Below are 20,970 nucleotides of genomic sequence, written 5' to 3' on the forward strand. Positions count from 1 at the left end.
TTTGAATGTAAGATTGTTTACATAATTTTTGGTACACGTGTAAAATTACCATTAAATATACAAACAGCCAGAAAAATTGTAATTTAGGTGATTTTCAAATTGCAAGAGGTATGTTTTGGAACAAATTGGCAAAGCTTAACACTTAGATTACTTTAAATATGTCTCTAAACAGGTTATTCGTTGTAAAAGCGACAAACAGAGAACGGCTATATTATACCTCTTTTATTTAGCGATTGCAAAAAAAAAAAGAAATTTCCTTTTAGAAACGATATTTGAATATTTCAAAATGAAAACAAATCAAAAAGAAATCAATTTTGTTGAATCTGCAAATGAGGATACAACCTATGATATATATATTTTTTTCTATAATTGCATTCATCTTTTGCAAAACTATGGCTAAAGGGTAACAGAAATAGAAAACATGTTGAACGTTTATTTTATTTCTCTTAGTACATTTGGTTTCATTTCTTGTCCTATGATTTGAGTTTGGAGCCAGTTTTTAGTTGTCAAGCATAATCTTTACTTGATTGCTATGTATCATTCTCTATCACGCAGAATTGGTGATTGTTACAGAATAATAACGCTGAGGTGCAAGCCGACTTCGCAGCGCGGGTCGCGAAAACTCTTGTGAAAGTCGGGACCGAAGAGTCTAGTTCCGACTCGACGGTACCGACTAGTGTACCAAATACACCCGCAACTCAAAACGTAACGCAAAGTTTATCAAATTCCCAAACAAATTCTAATAACGATGTGAACAGTCAGTGTAGTACCAGTTCACCAACGCAAAATACACCTAACGTAATCGCGTTGTGTAGTCAATCGTTAGGTACTCCTAGTAACATGGCTCAAGTAGTAGACTTTAGTGCAGTGAAAACGGAGTCTAAACCATTGCAAATCTCTGTGAAGGAATTTCAACCTCGTGGTGAAATAAAAAGTGTGGTTGTCGAGGAACCACCACCGGCTGCACCACGTAACGTAAACAAGGATGATGTTTCTGCGCAGTTATCCGCAATGACTGTAACAGAAGTCGAGGTGAAGAGTACGAGTACGAGTGCTTCGCCCACCGTGACACAAGTCCCAATCCCCCTTGTGATCGCACCAAGTACGAACGTTCCGGAGGTCCCTAAACCGTCCACCACTGCCCCGAGTGCTAACCCGGCTCCTGCCAGAGAACCACTTCCCACTTTATCCAGTAAGAATTCATCGAGTTCACCACCTAGAAGGAAAAGTCAGACTCATGCTCACAATCAACCTGCTGCTGCTGCTGCTGCTGCTGCTGCTACTGCTACTGCTGCTGCTGCTGCTGCTGCTGCAACGGAGCTGCATTCAAGTGCCAAAGAGCAGAAGGAGAAGAAAACGAGAGAGAAGAGCCTTAGTTCTAGGGGCGCTACTCCTACTCCTGCTCACAATCAGTCTGACCATCATCCAAAAGCCAATGGAGACGCGACTAGCGATAAACCGGAATCTGAACCTGCTCGAAATGAAGTTCAGCAACAGAAAACATCTGATGGTGAGTTTTTTCTATTTTTTATCATTATAAATGTGTTTTGTTAGCACAATATTTCATTAATGCATTGACTATTATATGACTCGTATTTAATAGCATAATGATATGAAATATTTAATTACTAGTATGCAATTGACTAATACTAACAATTATTAAATTATATACAGATAATTGTTTCAACGAAAATCTAAGAGGAACATGAATTAATAAAATAATATAGTAGTCAACGTGTTATGCTATCTATAGTTTAGCTAAATAAGGCTAAGTACAGTTCAAAACATTGATTTTTATTTTTATTGGCATAAACATTAAGCAAACATTAATCAAAATTATCATCACTTTGTATGGTGAAATCTTTCAAACATTCGCGCGTTTCACATGGGAGACTGTTTATAACGTATTAAATATTATGAACATACTTGGTTTAATCAGTGGCATTGAAGAGAAAAAATATCTCTAAACCTACAACCGTTAATATTTGTATGGTTTTATTAGTTTTCGTAGTTTTAGAAATGATTAAAATTACAATTTTTCTAGGAAGTTTCTAATTTACACCTTATTAGAAGAACAATTACATATTTTTTGTATATCTTGTATGCCATTTAGAACGTAACGTGACGCATTAAGTACAATCGCTTCAATACCCTCCCCTCCTTTATTTGTAGTCTGAAATTTATTAAGCATATGGTTTGACGTCGGTAACGGTAAACTATTTAGAAACCATTTAACATTATGCAAGAAATATGGGACAGCGTTCACTCTTTATAACCGTTCTATAATATTTGTATTTAAATTTTGTTTTATCAGCAGCCTTTCATGGGTACATATGTACTTTGCAATTAATACATTAACATATTATTTCTGTACATTTTGAAACGAACATTCTATGGAGTATTTTTAAACAACGATAAAATAAACAGCTTTTACTTTGTATTATTAATCGATCGGAATATTCAACGTTTAGAAGACTACGTTATAAAGGTTAGAATTCCAGTGTCGATAGTTTTCCTTTCCTTTAGTCGTATCACTGTAGTTTGAACTTTGCTTTCATGATAGCTTCGATAGTCGTTGTCCCTAATTCTACATATAAGTAATCATGAGCTACGTCAATACAGCTAATATAATTTTTTTAAATCGTTTTCTTTTGTATATTCATTTGTAAATCTGAAATCTTTACTAAACCTGGTATGTACGCTACAAACTCATCCGTGAACATGCCTTTATAAAGCCACGTGTGCACAAGCTTATAAAAGGAGACCGTAACACTAAGTTACGCACGTGCCAATAGAATCGAATAATTCGAAATATTTGTTTTCCTTTTTTTTTTGTTTGCAGTACATAGTGTCGATATAGGTCGCGCCAGATAGTTATGTCGTTAGTAAGAACAGTAAACATTTGTGACGAGGTGTGTAAGATATTTTTGGAGGATTGCTGTACGATTTATCTTCGATATAACCTATAAGTTCCGTAATTCCTATTACACCCCGCAAATATCTCTATTGTGGCACAAGTTCTTCCGAAATAATGCGTTATTCGATGACCTTAAAATTTAAAGTGTTCGTTTCGAGGTTTATTAAATTGTGAACAGTGCGTATCAGTAAATAATTTGATCTTTAAATGAAATATATCGAAGGCATCGTTACATGTTCTTAAAAATAGTATTCAAAGCAATAATCGTTTAATAGAATTTAGTGTGCTATATCCGAATACTTATGTTATTGACACAAACGTAAGGGTATTCAAACAAGTGAAAGAACATCATTTTAAGTGTCTCAAAGTTTTTATTTTAAATTATCGAATTATTTTATTTTCTGGCAAACTAGCATCTTTTAAAAACGGAAGTGAATTGATCTTAATGGTGGTGATATGTGTGAAAATCGTTCTTGTGAATTAGATTTTTTAAACTAAACTTTTATAGTGTAATACAAGTAAAGGCATTCAGTTAATTTTATCGTGTATATTTATCAAAATGGGGAAGAAAAAGAAGGGTAAGTTTATAGTTACTCGTACAATGTTAATTAAACACATTATATTCTATATTTTCATCTATACTAATGTCATAATAGTATGTGAATGATGCTAACAATGTGGAAAAATGCATTCCAGATATTTTCATTGATACAAGTAGTGCAATAATAGGGAAAAGTACGCAAATGTCGAAATTTCAATTTTAGTAATTTTAGTTTCTAAATTGTATTAAGTAAATCATTTCTTCAACCGGTTATTATTTTGCATGTTTGATAATGATATCTAGCTACGTTTACATAAGATAGGGTATCGTGAACAAATTGGGAACTAACCACAAACCAGACATCGTGCAATCTGTCGGAACAGTCGTTTTTAATGTGAACGGGTCTTTTCCCAATGATTGAAACGCAAGGCATAGAAACTCCTTTCAGAGTTTCGTGCCAGACGGTGACATCATCATACGAAAAGGTGCGAAACATGACGAAGCTGCACGAACATTGCCGATCGTGTAGCTGGAGGGAGGTGTCTCGGCTTCTTTCCTCATCGAACAACGAATTTCCTCCAGTAGCCAGCACGTGCTGTGCTAGCCGGGCGTATTTTTACTCCGTTCTGCCCATTTCCCTTTTTTCCTTTTATAACCTTTTTTGTTAGAACTGTACATTCGTCATTATAAATAAGTAAATATTTAAATTCATACTACTTAAAACAAAGTTAATCGTTCTTAACTTACACGTAGCAACGTAACGAATACGCTTATTATATTGCGTCTTACTGCATCCCGTTCCTATAAGATTTTATCTCGCGTTATTCTGAAGAATTTATACACATAACTTTTATTTAATCGCAACGAAGCGCCCTTTACACGCATCGTCCACTTTTCTCTCTCATTGTATAACGTATGTGTTCTACGTTGGACTTGGAACTTATGTATACTGGTTTTAAAAGCTGTATTTTTACTGTATTACGTTTTCTTTTATTGTAAATTATTTTTATTGTGACATAAAGTGATCAAGCGGATGCAACGACGACGACCAAGGACAATCTTGATTCGAAATGTATGTATAAATAATTCCGTTCTTTTTTTAAAAGCGGTTCCTTCCTGGTGGGTGTAACCGGGTATATTCTACCTTTTGTAACGTGGTGCCGACATTTTGTATTCACGGACTTTCGTAAACGTAAAATTCCTTTGAATTAAAAGTGCCTATACAAAGATTGCTTCGAATATTTGCAATAAGAAAAAGGTTTTACGTATCATATTCATCAGCTGTTCTTCATTTTTTCATTAAAAAGTTTTAAATAGTGAAAGAATTTCAAAGGTCGATTCACGCATGTGTTCAAGTATGGCTGCCTCGCGAGTGACTAGATGCATGCTGAATTTCAACATATTTTGTGGTTTAAAGCGTTAATAGTTGCCTCGTAGAACGTTTTATCGGAGCAATGAAACGAAAATATTCGATTACTATAAAATTATCGTTGAAATTTGAAAATCAAGATTAAATATTATCTGCCATGCTCCAGCCACGTGCGTGTAGAGTAATATAACATGAAACTACTTCGTTTTCTTATATATATATATATGTATATATATTTAAATCTAGTGAACGTATTTGTCATTAATTAGAGTTTCTTAAAGTAATATTTATTTCCAAGCGTGATATATATTTTATTCGTTGTTAATTTTATATATTTACGGTATACAAAGCTGTAGCCATTTTGTGAGCGGTCAGGAAAGAGAAGTACTACTCCATATTTGATCATTAATTTCTATGCACGATGATCGGAGCAACTATTTCCCTGCACTTGAACATTTTTATAACCTTTTAGTTTATATGTTTGATTTCTACAGATTACTTCAGCAATTTGTTTTTCTTTTACATAATAAATTGTTTACGACTATTTTATTTATATCGTATAGCAGAACCCAAGTTAAAGCAAATTAATACAAAAACGTGGAATAAGTGTGTAATAACCAAATGAGTTTTTAATAGGTTTTTTTTGTGTAATCATGTTTAATAGTATTTTTTTTAAAATATAGACTAAAGTGCGATATTGCAGTAGTTACTTTAGATAGTTATTCGACATAAAAGAAGCTAGGAAAGGGGAAAAAATCAGTTGCCTAGAAATAGAAGCATAGCCATGAGGGAGATTTAGTGGGCGTGTCCGCTCTTTGTTTATCGTTTTTATTTTTATTCGTCGTGTAGTTTCTAGAGTCATAATATTTCCAAGCAAAATTCTGAATTGATTTTCATTACAGATTCGTGTTTATGAAATTGTAATAGAACAAGGTGACCCATACTTGTGTGCACGTGTTCCGAAGTGCACGTATTATTTTCAGTGTATGCTTACTAAACAGTTTTTTTCATCTTTATAGCTAAATCACGTTACTTACTAATTTTGTAAAATAAATTCACCTCTGAAGTTCACTCGTTTTCGTCCTATAAAGATATTTTCATAAATTTTGAATTTGCAGCCTCTTGCCTATTGAGCTTTTAAAATAAATTCGTCTGAGAAAATTACGTTTTTCGTCGCGCAAAGATGTTTTTATAAATTTTAAATTCATAGGGTTGAGGGAACTGTGGCTATAGTGAAAATTGTTTGTTCTTCGAGCCATTAAAACGTATAGGGTCACGGTCACGCATGTATGGTGGACTACGTGCATGGTTCGCATGCTGCTGTTAATGCCATTTCACAAGAGCATGCGTCGTGTATGTGCAAAAAATATCTCGAGACTTTCGGCGTCAGTGGTAACCTTGAGCGTTCACCAATCAAGTGAAAGGTTTCTACTGGTTAGAAAAATGATCTCGTTGTGTGTATTCTACAGTGTGTTTCGTTTATCTAGCAAAGTAAATATCTCGTGACGCACTGAAGTTACGAAAAAAATTTATTTACAAAAATTGTTCGGTTTGTAGGGTACAATCATATGATGTAATTTTTGTTCGAGCCTGGAATAGTAGGGAGGGGGGATTTAAATATTTTTTTTGTCATGGTCTGATAGCTTTTTTCAAAACGAATTCAACGGTATGTCACATTATTTAAGTGTATTAATATTGTACACATTACACATTGTACACATTAGTATTATATTCATTTTTTTGGTATCTTCAGATGCTTCAGGAGACATAAGAAGGTCGATCTTTGTTTATAGTGTTGCAGCTAATAGCCGCGGCAACCCGATATGTCCTACCATTACCTACTCAAAACGTTACAAATTTATAATATAATTTCTAACGTTTGAAAAGAGCAAATTAAATAATGTGACGTACCGTTGAATTCGTTTTGAAAAAAGCTATCAGAGCATGACAAAAAAAAATATTTATATAGTTCCATTTAAAAAACTTATTTTGACTTTGAAATCCCCCCTCCCTACTACTCCAGGCCCGAACAAAAATTACATCATATGATTGTACCCTACAAACCGAACAATTTTTGTAAATAAATTTTTTTCGTAACTTCAGTGCGTCACGAGATATTTACTTTGCTAGATAAACGAAACACACTGTATATACAGTGAGTGCAGAATGTATTCGTACACCGATCAATTTCCCAAAAAACTTTTCTGTAAAATTGTAGTTTCTTAACTACTTTTTTTCTAATCAATGATATTTTACATATTCTCGGAAGTCTCTAAGACAGATAAAGTCCAAACAACATTTACTCCTTAATATAATTTGTAAAATTAACAAAAAATGCGAAAAGTGAGTAAAAGTATAGAAGCAATAAGTATTTCTACGATTCTTATGACGAACCATTTACAGTGAAGTTTGTAACGTAAACACATTAGTTTATTGCTCCTTACGAATTAGAAAACATCAAATATCCAGTAAAGTACTTTTAAACAGTTGTCCGAATACTTATTGCTTCAACATTTCTATCGATTAATTGTTTTTTTTTCTTGTTAATTTCGCAACTTACATAAATAGCTATTTTTTTTTGTAATCTATCTATTTCAGAGATTTCCGAGAATATGTAGAATGTCATTGTTTATCAAAAATAAATTAATAAATTACAATTTAACACAGTTTTTTTGGAAATTGATCGGTGTACGAATACTTTCTACACCCACTGTACGCGTATAACATAGAATATCGTATCGTTATGATTATTTTCAATTTGACAAGTAGATCAACCGATAGTTTGCAAAAGATCATAAATAGTATAAATTTGCAATATTCTATTATTAGGAAATCTTGAACTTCTACACAATTAAGATTAAGGGGAAGTCTACCTTAAAAATGCATATTTGTGAATTTTTTTTTTGTTTTTGAAGAACGACAAATTTGTTGGCACTAAATTGTATGGCACCTGAAAAAACGTTTCTTAGTACATGTTTTGCAATTTTTATATTTAAAAGTATCTTCGATTAACAATATTGCGACGATGTTGTTTTTCACATGAGTATTCCGAGGTGATTACTCTATCTCAGAGCTGGGTTATCAGAAATTAAAAAAAACAAGCATTTTTTAATAGTATATTCAATTATCTAAATGCTATCGAGTCGTATTTTTATAATAAATCATTATTTTTAGCTCTAAAGATCGCCCATTTTGTTAATACCCGCAACTTTGTTAATTTAAGATATTTTGAAATAAAAAATTGCTACACGTACACTAACAAACATTGTTTTTTTTTTAATACTCTAAACCTTGTTACAAGAAAATGTTTCGTTTGAAAAAAAAAAAATACCACAAACATGCACCTTTGGGCTCTAATAAGTTTCCCCGCTTAAAGTACTGTTGAATGATGAAACGCATTAAAAATGCCCCAAATAGAAATCACTAATCTTGATTAACATTTTAAAAATACCGAAAAATGTGAATATGAAATGCAATTATAAAAACAGTTTCGTTGCATCAGTTTGATTTTTTCCGTATCACTGATAATATTCGCAAATCAACCAAAAAAAAAGCATGTTAAACTTCTATCACGCTGTATTTAAAATTGATATTGCTCGAATATCTCTAGTTTTCTCAATCTAAGCAACAGTAAGAACAGACAATATCGCGTACACGTTTAGTGATCATTCAATGTACTTTTCAGATTGTTACCTCGACCTGCTTTTATCAAATGTTACTCAAGCTACTTTCATGCATCAAATTAGCTGGTGTCTCATAGCGAATTACAATATTTCCTTGAAAGATGTTCGAGACTCGAAACTAGCAGTGAACTAAACGTTTCTTTTATCTCACCCGCATAGTTCCATAAGAAGGGTAGAAAGAACAGAAAGTGATCATATCAATGAATGAAAGGTATTTTCTAAAAATACTTAAAATCATTTACTAAATGAAAATTAAAATTTAATGTTAATCATTTAATGTTTAAGCATTTCTATACAGCTAAAGCACTGTCAATAGATTAACAACATTTTTGAAAGTGTATCTAATCAGTAGTTCACAATCTAATCAAGATTCATATATCAGAATTTAGATATCTAATCAGGATTTAATTAAAGAAAGAAGGTATTTTTTTTTTATATTTTAATTTCACATAACAAATAATTCTGAAACAGCGATTAAGATTTCCCTAATGATTTCGTACTTTGTTGTTTCATTTTCATCGGATAGTACAGTTCAATAACGGCAAAACGATAGACAGTAAAAACGGAAACAGACTGTTTTAAATAGCTTTCAGGAGTATAATACGTATCTACCCTAAAAGTCTTTGCAACCAAAATTTTGAGACAGCTTGTTTCAAACATATATTAAAACCATAAATAAGTATGCAAAGTTAGAAAGGATATTTGAACAAAAACCATGGGCTGTGCATATTATTAATTTTCGACAAAATGGATTGCTTTGTTACGTAATATGCTTTTATTAGCATACATACGAAAAAAGATGTTGATCCTCTTGTCCTCGTATATTCATCTACTTTAGTAAAAACTTCATTGTTAAACAATGCGTTTCCAATCGACTCTTAACCCGTTTTTTCGAGACAAATACGCCAATGTGCGTCGACTCAAGTCGCTGGCAGCTGAGAAAACAAGCCCAGCTGGTTAAACTTATTCCCATTGTCCTCCCCGAGTGCTCTGCCTTAGTTCAAGCAGTTCCTACTAAAAGTTCGGTACCTGTGTTTCGTGTATCGATAATTATCCGTCTTGATTTTCGAACGTTACGTGAGGTACTACATTAGAACCTTAATTATTGCAGGAAATCAAGGCTGAAAACTGCAGTAATCGAGGTCATCCCCACTATTACCCTCAACCTTACTTATTGCTTCCAAACCATCCCCTTCACTTTGTCGACAACATGTAATGGTTGAAGCTCTCGTGCAATAATCGAGGTTTTACTGTACTACACTACAGGTACGCGGAAGCTAAAAGGCTTTCGATTGATGGTCAATTGGAAAACCTTGCACATGTGCTAGTATGGATATACAGTTGGTGTAGAAAGTATTCGTACACCATACTTTCATCATTTACAAACAAATTTAATCTTTAGTTTTTATTATAAAACACTTCACTTGTTTATATAGAATTAATTTTTATATAAATTAACTTACCTCTACGATTTTTCACATGAAACCAGGAAAGAAATATTATCGCAATAAACCTTCCGCTTACAACAATTGTTGAACCGGTATTAGCATGTTGAAAGTTGCCAACATAAGTGCATACATTTGTAACATTGGATGAATATATTACCAACTGCTTTACGTAAATAAGACGAAATATAAACCTATAGACATGCAGCTATTACAAAATTTCGAGGTGGGATTAAAAATGTCCCACCATGCATTACGGTACATCAAAAAGGTGGGACACTTTTAATCCCACCGTGCCCCAAAGAGTTCAAGAAGGAAATTCGGTGTAATTTTACTGTAGGTGTAATTGCTTTCATGATTCCAAGTACAGTGGGTGTAGAAAGTATTCGTACACTGATCAATTTCTAAAAAATACTATGTAAAATTGTAATTTACATACATTAACTTATTTTTGATAAACAATGACATTCTACATATTCTCGGAAATCTCTGGAATAGATAGATTACAAAAAAAAATAGCTATTTATGTAAGTTGCGAAATTAACAAGAAAAAAAAACAATTAATCGATAGAAATGTTGAAGCAATAAGTATTCGGACAACTGTTTAAAAGTACTTTACTGGATATTTGATGTTTTCTAATTCGTACGGAGCAATAAACTAATGTGTTTACGTTACAAACTTCACTGTAAATGGTTCGTCATAAGAATCGTAGAAATACTTATTGCTTCTATACTTTCACTCACTTTTCGCATTTTTTTGTTAATTTCACAAATTTTATTAACTAGTAAATATTGTTTGGACTATATCTATCTTGGAGACTTCCGAGAATATGTAAAATATCATTGATTAGAAAAAAAGTAGTTAAGAAACTACAATTTTATAGAAAAGTTTTTTGGGAAATTGATCGGTGTACGAATACATTCTGCACTCACTGTAATTAATTGAACCAAGAGTACCACACGGGTGCATTTTTCTCAACTGTCTATGATACTTAACACTTTATGTACCAGCAGCCGATTCGTAGCTTTTTTAATTCCAGCGTTTAGCTTCTGGAATTTATTCACTGTGTTGTTGGTTGTCTACTTGCAATGCTCAATTTGAAGAAACAGATAAAGGTTCTGTTATACCAAGTATACAGTATGTAGAAATTTATGGAGTAAAGGCCACATTACGAGGCCAAATATTACGTGTTCTTCGTGATTTTGAATTACAGATTAATCTTATCTTAATTTTTTCTTAATTTTGAGAATATTTTAGGTATGTTTTATAGTATTAGGTTGTCCCAAAAGTTTCTTTCGCGAGTTGCACTCAATTATTTTATGTGGTCGTGTTTATATAAATAGACAATCTAATTTCATAGATATTCATGTTGTAACAGTAATGGAGCAAAATGAATCGTACAAAATTCAATAATGGAACATTAGATATAAAATATTGTGCATGTATTACTTATTAATAAAGCGTAAGAAACTTTTGGGACAACCTAATACATTTGGTAATTTTTTCAATTCACTTCACGTAGAAATCTTTGAAATATCGCGCTTTCTTTTGTTTTTATGTGTATTTAAAAATATGCTTAAAATATTCTCAAAGTTATATAAAACCATTACATAAATTCTTCTCTGTAAACAAAAATATCCCACGACATACTTAATACTTGGGCTCCTAATCTGGTTTCTGCTCTTGAGGGTCGAAGTGCGTGCCTTATCGCTTTCAGGCATCAGACCTCGCATCTATAATAGGCGAAGGTTCGTTTACTTCAAGCAGCTCCTACTGATATTCCAGTTTTCGGGAAAGCAACATCTTTCAAGGACACAGTATATATTTTATTAGAAATTGCTATTAAAACATAAATTTTCCGCCTACTTAGAAATTATACTGTTATATTAAAGTGACATGAATATTCTTATTTAAGTCGCTTTACATTATATTAAATACTTGCCATACTTTGAAGAAATTTCCGTTTATATCGCATTAGTATTATTTCTCAATTTTTGTTTATGTTTGTTACATATTTTAAATTTAGACATGATCTTGGAACAAATATGATTCAATTATTAAATAACTGATTACTTAACATTGAAATTGAAAGATATAGTTGTAGTTCAAAGACATAGTTGATTTATCCTAACAAATATTTTATTAAAATCAAAATTGAAAGATACAGTTATAGTTTAAAGATATAGTTAATTCAACCTAACAACTCAGGCTGTTGGCTGTATTAGCACAATTATTCTTACATTTTCATTGCGTATTCAGATTTTCACCTACTTTCTTTATTTAAATGTTCGTCAGTTATTTCTGAGCACAATCAGTGATTCCAAAAATGTAGACCACCGGGGGTTCCCGAACGCAGTGGTGGCCCGTGACTTGTAAGAAAAAAAAACGAGCAGCATATTATATATAGTGAAATGAAAAGGACTGCTTCTCGTACTATATTATTTTTATTAAAAGCAGCAACCAACAAGTTTTCTGTCATCAGTAATATCGCAGGAATTAAATATATAGCAGGAAATTAAAAACCGTAAAAGTTTGAAATATCAGAAATTATAGACTAACATTTTCTACAGATTTATCAACATTATGTAAGGGACTTTTAATTTAATCTTCTCTTATTCGGTTTCTACTAAAGCTGATAAAAGTTCGATGCATTGGGTTAATCAATTTTAATAAAAATCTTTTCTGATAGTAAAGTAAGAGAAATTCTTTAGTACTATTCAATACAAAAAAAGTTAATTATTAAATACTCTTCAACAAATTTCCAAAAGACCCATTTTGCCCGTTTTGTCGTTGAGTAATTTATTTATATACAAGGTGTTCCAAAAATGTTATAATACCTTGAAAGAGGTGGTTCGGGAGGTGATTTGAAACAACTTTTTCCTTAGCGAAAATGTTGTCCGAGGTTTCGTTATGAGAGATATTAAGCGAAAACCCCGACCAATCAGAGTGCGAGTATGCCGGTTGAGCGTAGGCTACATGCTAGGCGGCCGCGCTCATGCGCTACCGCGAGCGCTCCATCGGCATACTCGCGCTCTGATTGGTTAGTGTTTTCCATTACTATCTCCTCAACGAAGACTCGAACAACATCTTCGCTAAGGAAAAAGTTGTTTCAAATCACCTCCCGAACCATCTCTTTCAATGTGTTACAACATTTTTGGGACACCCTGTATGAAACTACATTCGTACAGCGATTGTTACAAATTTATTAGAGTAGACCCCTCCCTCTTCTGTCCTTAGTAAAATGTATTAATTTCTAAAAATTCTCATTGTACCACAAACATTGAATTCATAATATCTCTAAATTCGTTGAAAAGAATCACTTGGATCAAGTAATAATCTGAATTTTTCCAAATTTTGATGGTTGCTTATGGTTCACTTCGATTAATGGAGCTTGCGTCAGGTTAGGTTGTCAGGAAAATCACTAATGCGCGTGCTCCGTCGCGCAACCGGCGAACAGAACTAATTTAAGAAATCCTATGTCGTGCCTGTCGGTTTGCACCAGTTCACAGGTTAAAATAGATGCGTGAAAGTCGTACGAGGAGCTTCCGAGGATAATTTTTTTTTTCTTTTCAAAGTATCGACACAGTTCCGTCGAAACGTTTGGCAAAGTTTCTGGAGCATTCGTCGTTCGGAATCGATTAAACGCTTTTCCATTTTAGCATTCTGCGCGAGGAATTTTAATACTATTTTTTTCGGCATACTCCCTTCCTTTGTGCGGTGTTTATTCATCGAGGAAAGAAAACGAAAATGCTACCTTCATCGTTGCACATTGTTTCATCTGCGAACGTGGTTCTATGTAGCCCAGCTTTGGCAAGCTTTTGGCAGGTTTATAAATAAATACTGATTCAGTGCAGCAGCACCACAGGCCGTTGAAACTCGAGCTGCACAAAGAGTTTTTCGTTGCGAGAATATGACTTGTAATATGCGATATGGTTCTGATATGGAAAGGACAGGCACAGAGTCGTTGGAACACGTGTAAATAACAGTGCGCGCACAACTTCGAAACTGTGAAAATGGGTGACCGCAGAATTAATGGAAACGCTCGTGTCAGCAGTAGTTCCCGTTCGAGGAGTCGTAGTCGACGGGGCACCAGGGACCATGGTACATATTCAATTGTATCTTTTGAAAACTACTTGTAACGGCTGATAACACGTATTGGAAAATTGGAAGATGAAAACGATCGCCTTCGATTACCGTACCTTCACCTCGAGTGTTAGCACACATCGTGTAGATCGTTTACTATTTCGTTTGATTTCTCGCAATTAATTTATATTTTTCATTATACAATTTTTCGTCAAAACTTGCAGATACTATCGACTTTCCATTTGTCCCGAACGTTTCCTTGTAATCGTACAAACAAGGTTGGATTCTTGGTTAATGTTTGCTAGAAAATTAAGAAATATCTTACATAATATAATTTTCATGTTTTTAGTGAATTGAAGTCTCAGCTCTTGGGCTGTTTCTTTAAACGGAGATACGTTCGAAGACGTAATAGCATTTAATATGTTTCGTTCTGACAGTTGTGAGTGCATTTTTTCCCCAATCTGATTACAAAGAAAGTAAACTTCCTCGAAGACATGTTATACTAATAAATATTCTATAGTAATGCAGTCGATTTCTGCAACTGTATCTCCTGTAAATTTATGTACATATTGATTTTTTTTTTTATTTTTTTTTAAAGTGAAATGTCACAGTACATTTTGTACTGTGATCTGTTACTATAATTATCCTTGGCTTGTAGCCGAAATACTCACTTTTCTTTACAGCTTGCACCTCTCTGTAATAATATTAGCGTAATGATTATTTTGTACAACCATTCGTATGTATTAACAAATACACGATTGTCATATTTTTTATTGGTGGTTTATGTTTTACAGGTAAAGCCATGCAGAAGCAGAAGAGCAAAAACAAACTCAAGCCACGTGAACTTAATCGTAAAGGAGCGGAAAAAGAAGGTACAGATATGGATGCTTTCGTGAACACCGTACCGCCGGTGAAAACCGAGACGAAACAAGATAATAAAGATCCACCAGCGCCAAAAGATAGCAACAAGGAAGCAAGCCGAGACATAACGAAAGACATTAAAGAGAAAGACAATTATGAATCGAAAAAGGAGAAAGAAGTTACTTCTGTTCATCCAAAGACGGAGAAACATGTGGCTCCTCCGACACCAGAAATTCCTCAAGAAAACACTGTTACGCAAACAACTGTCATAGAAAAACTGTCGAGTAATAAGGAAACTGTAAAGGAAGCCTCCCCCAAAATAGAGGATAATAATAAGACAAATCTGTGTAATGCGCAAGCAAAATCAGTTCCTAATGATGTTGTTGATCATGTACAAGTTAGGGACGAAACTGACTTGGAGGCAATAGTAGCACAAAAGAACGAAGAAAATTCGAAGGTATCGGCAATTCGAACGCCTAACGAAGAAAAGCAGCCAGTAGCACATCCGGTTATAGAAAAATCAAATGAAGCCGAACCTCCAGCTCAAACAGAGACACCGGTTACGAATCAGATAACACTCAAATACAAATATAACGATGATCAATGGAGTCCCTTAAATAAAAGTGGTAAAAAGATTTATGATCGCGAATTTTTAATAAACTTGAAGAACGACCCTAACAGCAAAATCAAACCATCGAATTTGCCCGACTTAGACGTTGTCTTGAAAGATAGTTCAAAGGTATTGTATAAATATACATTTCACTTGTTGTACATTTGTGGATTAGTATTATTATGCATTTTATTACGATTTCGATAGGCACGAACTACCATCGACATGAGACAATTTAAAGATTCAAACATGAATAGGCATGACATGCTGTTCCCTGGATTCATAAAACCAAATCTAAATCCACGAGTGGTAAGTCAAAATAAAACAAACACGCAAATTACATGTTTACGCGAATGATTCACGAATGATGTTACATATGAAAATGAAAGTAGTGGACTGAAATACTTTGAAAGAGAATTTTATTCTGATAATTATATTTCGTTTAATATCAGGTTTTCGTGAATGTTTACATCTTAATACAAAACATATTTATCTTTTTTAGCTACCAACGAATCGTACTAAGAGTCATTCAGGGAGATCATCGAAGCCAACGAAACCAAACGTTATTCACCTGTCGTTGTCCCTCAGGGAAGATGTAAAATTAAGAGAGGCAGAAAATGCATGGAGACCAACAAGATTAAAAAAAACTACTCTTACCGAAGAAGAAACAAAGTCAGAAGCTCTTTACAAGAGAGTTAGAAGCGTATTGAATAAACTAACGCCCGAGAAATTTGATACTTTAGTTGATCAAGTGCGTGCACTGCCTATTGATACACCAGAACGTTTGCAAGGCGTTATCAATTTAGTCTTCGAAAAGGTAAACTGAATCATATGTCTATATAATCGATTATTCACTTTGGCATTTCCATGTAATTACGTAATTATAAAAGTACATAATTTTCAGGCTGTTGATGAACCAAGTTTCTCTGTAGCATATGCTTTGATGTGTAAAGAACTTGCAATGATGGAAGTGTCAGGGTCAGAGAAAGAAACTGACCAACAAGAATTCATTTTCAGGAAGCTTATTGTTACTCGTTGCCAAAATGAATTTGAAAAAAATTCAGTAAACGAAGAGGCAAGGATTTCGAAACTTAAAGAAATTGAAGAATGTACAGATCCTGTAAGTTTCCTGTGCAATATAGAGTTAGGTATAATACAGTTTCTTACATTTGTATTGTAATTTTTATCACATTAATTTTTAGGATAAGAAGAAAATTTTACAACTAGAACTGGAAGAGGAAGAACGTCGAATACGTATAAAATCAGTAGGAAACATACGGTTTGTAACTATTTTTTACGAAGTATGTACAGCTTGAAATTTGTATATTACATTATTTTATGTCAATCATAGATTTATTGGTGAATTGTACAAACAAGGAATGTTAACAACTATGATCATGCGTCGTTGCGTAAAACAGTTACTAGATCAAAGCGATGAAGATAGTCTTGAATGTTTGTGCAAGTTGTTAACAACGATTGGAAAAGATTTGGAAATGAAAGGACCTGTAGAAGTAAGCTTGTTTTTCATAATCGACGTATGCATACATTGTCCGTGTCTTGCATATATTTACAACATATTGTTTGTTCGGAATTAAAGAATAAAATGTAAAAATCATTTGATCACAATGCTATTACTGTTAATGAGATTGATGGTTACGAGTAAACAATATTAATATCTTTATACTAAAATTAAAGTATGATTTAGTCAATGATTTTTTATATTATTTTCTTTTTTGTTTCATTAGGAAATGCAAGATTATTTCAGTAAAATGCAAGATATTATTTCACGACGAGCACAAGGGAAAATTAGTTCTAGAATTCGTTTTATGCTGCAAGATGTCATAGATTTAAGAGCGAATAGATGGGTTTCGAGAAGGAATGACAGTACTCCTAAAACAATAGATCAAATTCAAAAGGAAGCAGAGTCTGAAAGAGTCTTAGATAGCCAATTGAGTAATACTCCTCTGAATACTCCTCGAAAGGATGAACGTACCAGTGATAGAAAAAGAAATCGTAAGTATCATCTCATTGCAATGTCAAACATTTTTAAGTCCTATATTTAGAATCGTAAATTGTTTCTTTGCAAACAAGATATATCGCTAATGTTAAAATATGATGATCTTTACATTCGTCTTGCCAGACTGGAGTTTCTGACAAAAGTGATTGTTTAATGTGCTCTGATAATATAATTTGAACTTGGATATTTGTTTTTTATATTTTAATATTTTATACAAGTAAAAGTGTATTTACTTAAGGAACGGTACTTTTTGATGCAGGCGGTGTTGGTCCAACTGATGATGCTGGTTGGAGTCAACCGGTTGTAAGAACAAGACAACCATATTCTGTTGAAACAGCAAAACTGAAACATAAACCCGTAAGTAATTTTAATACTTTTTAAATTTTTGATTACATCCTAAAGTTTTTAGTTAATATAAAAAATTAATATTAAGTAACTATTACTCTGCATATGAGATATTTCACTAATATCGAAGCATGATGATCTACACATGTCTTGCCAGACTGGAGTTTCTGACAAAAATGATTGCATAATGTGTTCTGATATGATAATGTACATCTATTTTTTATGCTATATCTCGAGACTATAACTCGAGTTTTGCTTTTTAATATTAAGTATTCTTTTTTATCTAGCCTCCAATGGACGATATGCAATTAGGAAGTAGAAACACGTACTTGTGGAAACAACCTCTGAATTCTGGTTCAAAGGCAATGAGTTCTTCAAATAAATTTGCATGCTTAGGAAATGTGACCTCCTTAGATCAAGATAAGAGGGTGATGTCACCACAACTCTTTGGGTAAATTTTTGATATACCTTTCCATTTTGTTTTTCATTATTTAATATATGATAAAATTACTCTATGAAATGTTTTACCAAGATATATAAATATCATTTACATCCCTAAGTAACGAATTTTTAATGTCTTTACACTAGATCAAGATCCACTGGTCCTAGAGAATATGGTCGGGACTACAAATCTTCTTACGGTGGGTATAATATAATTCATATAATTAATTACTCAATTAATATCATAAAAGAAAGTTAAAAGAAAGGCTATTATTAACCATGATGAACAAATTTTCATTTTTGAAAAGTAAAACTTAATGTTGTTTGCCAAAAGGATTCTGATATTTTCAGTACTAAATACTTTTAAATTAAGTGGTATCGTTTTAATATAGGGAAGTTGTAAATTTTCAATGTTACAGATGGCAGAGGTTCGCGCAATGGTAGTCATCAATTAAGCAGTTCATCATCGAGTAGAGAAAGCTCGTCAATAGATAATACACAAAGTCAAAGTGTTTCTTTGCCACCAACGTTAAAATCCTCACAATCTACTCCTAGTAGTCATAGTAAACCTTTAACAAAAGAGGAATTTAAGCAAGTTTTCGAGAAGATACTTATAGAGTATCTAAAAAATACCGACATTGAAGTGAGTTTATATTACATTATTATTTACATGCATGTACCTATATATACATATATACTTTTTAATATGTACAATTATAATTCTTAAACAAACTCGGCAGTAAACATATTTATTGAATAAGTAGAACAATCGAAAACAATGGCACACTCCTTAGATCCATCTCTGATCTATAAGAGATGTTTGAGTCATTGGTGTGCTATATTACGATACCTTTTTTTTGGTTTTTTCACAAACAGGTTTATAATTCAGCAATTGGCCTGATTTTATATGAATCGCTGTTTGTATGACCAACGAAAAGACAAATTAATATTGTAAAAATTAATGCAATTTTATAATAAACATTGTATTTATATACAAGTCATTTTATAAAACTGAATCATTTTACAGAAAGCTGCATCGGCTATTCAACAAAACTTCGAAAATACATTATCAAAATTCGTACTTGAGTTGGTCAATTACGGTTTTGAAAAATCACCTACTGACAGAATGTATGTGTCGCAGCTTATTTCGCATTTAATCAGTCAGAACATTATGTCTTTGCAACAGTTTAGATCCGGGTAAGTTAGAATTTTTTACTATATAATATAATTATAGTTACAGTGTTGAACGTAGTTCCGAAATGATCAAATGAAATAAAATATTTTGATTAAGTAATTTTTGTTTTAAATTGATATAAAGAAAAAGAAAAAATGATGAAAATTTTAATCTGATAAAACAATATTTGTGCTGAACGTTATATTATAAGCCAAAAGGATACTGAATAAAATCTTACTACAAAAAAGTTAAAGATTTGTCTCTTTTAGAAAAACTAAATGTAATTAATTTTTTAGGTTCATTGAAATATTGGAAGATGTCGAGGACCTTTCACTCGATATACCTAAACTCTGGTTGTATCTGGTGGAAATATTGTGTAAGTGAATACTCTTAAGAAAGTTATATTTTGTTAATTTTTAGTACGCAATGTTCATAATTGTAAGAAATATTTGTTTATGTTAAAAACAATTTTGCTATACATGATGACTCTTTTTCGCCATAGAGATTTTCCATGCGGGTTCTTGCTCAACAGGCCTGATAATAGAAACAAAAATTTTTCTATGACCATTAAGAAAAATGTTGGTACTATTTTATGGTACTTTCTGTTTGCAGCCCATCCATTAGAAACTGAAGTAATCCCTCTATCAGAATTGAAACCTGTATTTGATAATTTAAGAGGTCGAGGATATGTAGGCAGATTTCTTGGGGAATTGTTACCAAAACTATCCCAAAATAAAGGGTCTAAATGGACCGCAGAAAAATGGGACCAAAGTGGACTTCAATTGAACACTATAATTGATCCAAAATGTGAAGATGCTAACAAAATTATCGAAGACTATGTAAGATTATATAAATATGATTTGTTGGAATGTTTATTCCGAGTAAGAAAAGATAATGATATTGTAAATCATTTTCAGAAGTTAGAGTTCTGCACTGGTGATTGCAATAGTGCCAAAAGCTCAACTAATAATCAACTCACGTTACAACATATTCAAACTGAACTTAAAAGACTCATGAAGGAAAGTAATTTTGATGTGATTTGTGATTGGATAATTGTAAGTATTTCTGACCCAATTTTGTATACTTTGCAAACAGTAGTAAATAATTAATTTCATTTGTTGATTGTTGTAGGCGAATGTAGGTAACCGAGTCAAGGAACCAGAATTTATTCGAGTATTAACGACTGCCATTTTAGAGACGTCCATGAGTATGTATGGATAATGACTGTTATGTATCGTATGTTATGTTTTGTTAAGATGTCTAATTATATATTATTTTTCCTTTTTCTATTGTTAGAGTTTGGCAACAACAAGTTGCATCTTAAAACTGAGATTCTTACTAATTTACAACAGTTGATTCGTCGGTTCGTTGATGCAAATGAGTCCCTAGAATTACAGTGTCTTTACGCGATTCAACTTCATTTGCATAAAATACAATATCCACCCGGTAAGATACGAAAGTACAAACTTTAATCATTTACTTT

At 32.7% G+C, this 20,970-nt stretch overlaps 1 protein-coding gene and 1 non-coding gene across 6 annotated transcripts in view; both read left to right on the forward strand.

Annotated features, from left to right (window-relative positions):
* Positions 1-20,970, forward strand: part of LOC128890396 (eukaryotic translation initiation factor 4 gamma 3-like) — a 60,626-nt gene that overhangs the window by 38,199 nt on the left and 1,457 nt on the right. For all 5 annotated transcript variants that reach the window (XM_054148838.1, XM_054148839.1, XM_054148836.1 and 2 more), the window contains exons 7-24: positions 574-1,510; positions 14,834-15,639; positions 15,718-15,819; positions 16,013-16,327; positions 16,415-16,630; positions 16,713-16,789; positions 16,862-17,021; positions 17,256-17,523; positions 17,787-17,884; positions 18,160-18,323; positions 18,461-18,513; positions 18,733-18,956; positions 19,341-19,510; positions 19,784-19,863; positions 20,100-20,326; positions 20,405-20,542; positions 20,619-20,694; positions 20,784-20,933. In XM_054148838.1, the coding sequence (XP_054004813.1) occupies positions 574-1,510; positions 14,834-15,639; positions 15,718-15,819; positions 16,013-16,327; positions 16,415-16,630; positions 16,713-16,789; positions 16,862-17,021; positions 17,256-17,523; positions 17,787-17,884; positions 18,160-18,323; positions 18,461-18,513; positions 18,733-18,956; positions 19,341-19,510; positions 19,784-19,863; positions 20,100-20,326; positions 20,405-20,542; positions 20,619-20,694; positions 20,784-20,933 (4,261 nt within the window). The remainder of the gene's footprint in view (positions 1-573; positions 1,511-14,833; positions 15,640-15,717; positions 15,820-16,012; positions 16,328-16,414; positions 16,631-16,712; positions 16,790-16,861; positions 17,022-17,255; positions 17,524-17,786; positions 17,885-18,159; positions 18,324-18,460; positions 18,514-18,732; positions 18,957-19,340; positions 19,511-19,783; positions 19,864-20,099; positions 20,327-20,404; positions 20,543-20,618; positions 20,695-20,783; positions 20,934-20,970) is intronic.
* Positions 19,094-19,256, forward strand: LOC128890539 (small nucleolar RNA SNORA53). The gene has a single exon (XR_008460640.1). It is a non-coding gene; the product is annotated as a small nucleolar RNA SNORA53 (small nucleolar RNA).

This window comes from Hylaeus anthracinus, unplaced genomic scaffold (genome assembly GCF_026225885.1).
Source record: "Hylaeus anthracinus isolate JK02 unplaced genomic scaffold, UHH_iyHylAnth1.0_haploid 12000, whole genome shotgun sequence".
Classification (NCBI taxonomy): Eukaryota; Metazoa; Arthropoda; class Insecta; order Hymenoptera; family Colletidae; genus Hylaeus; species Hylaeus anthracinus.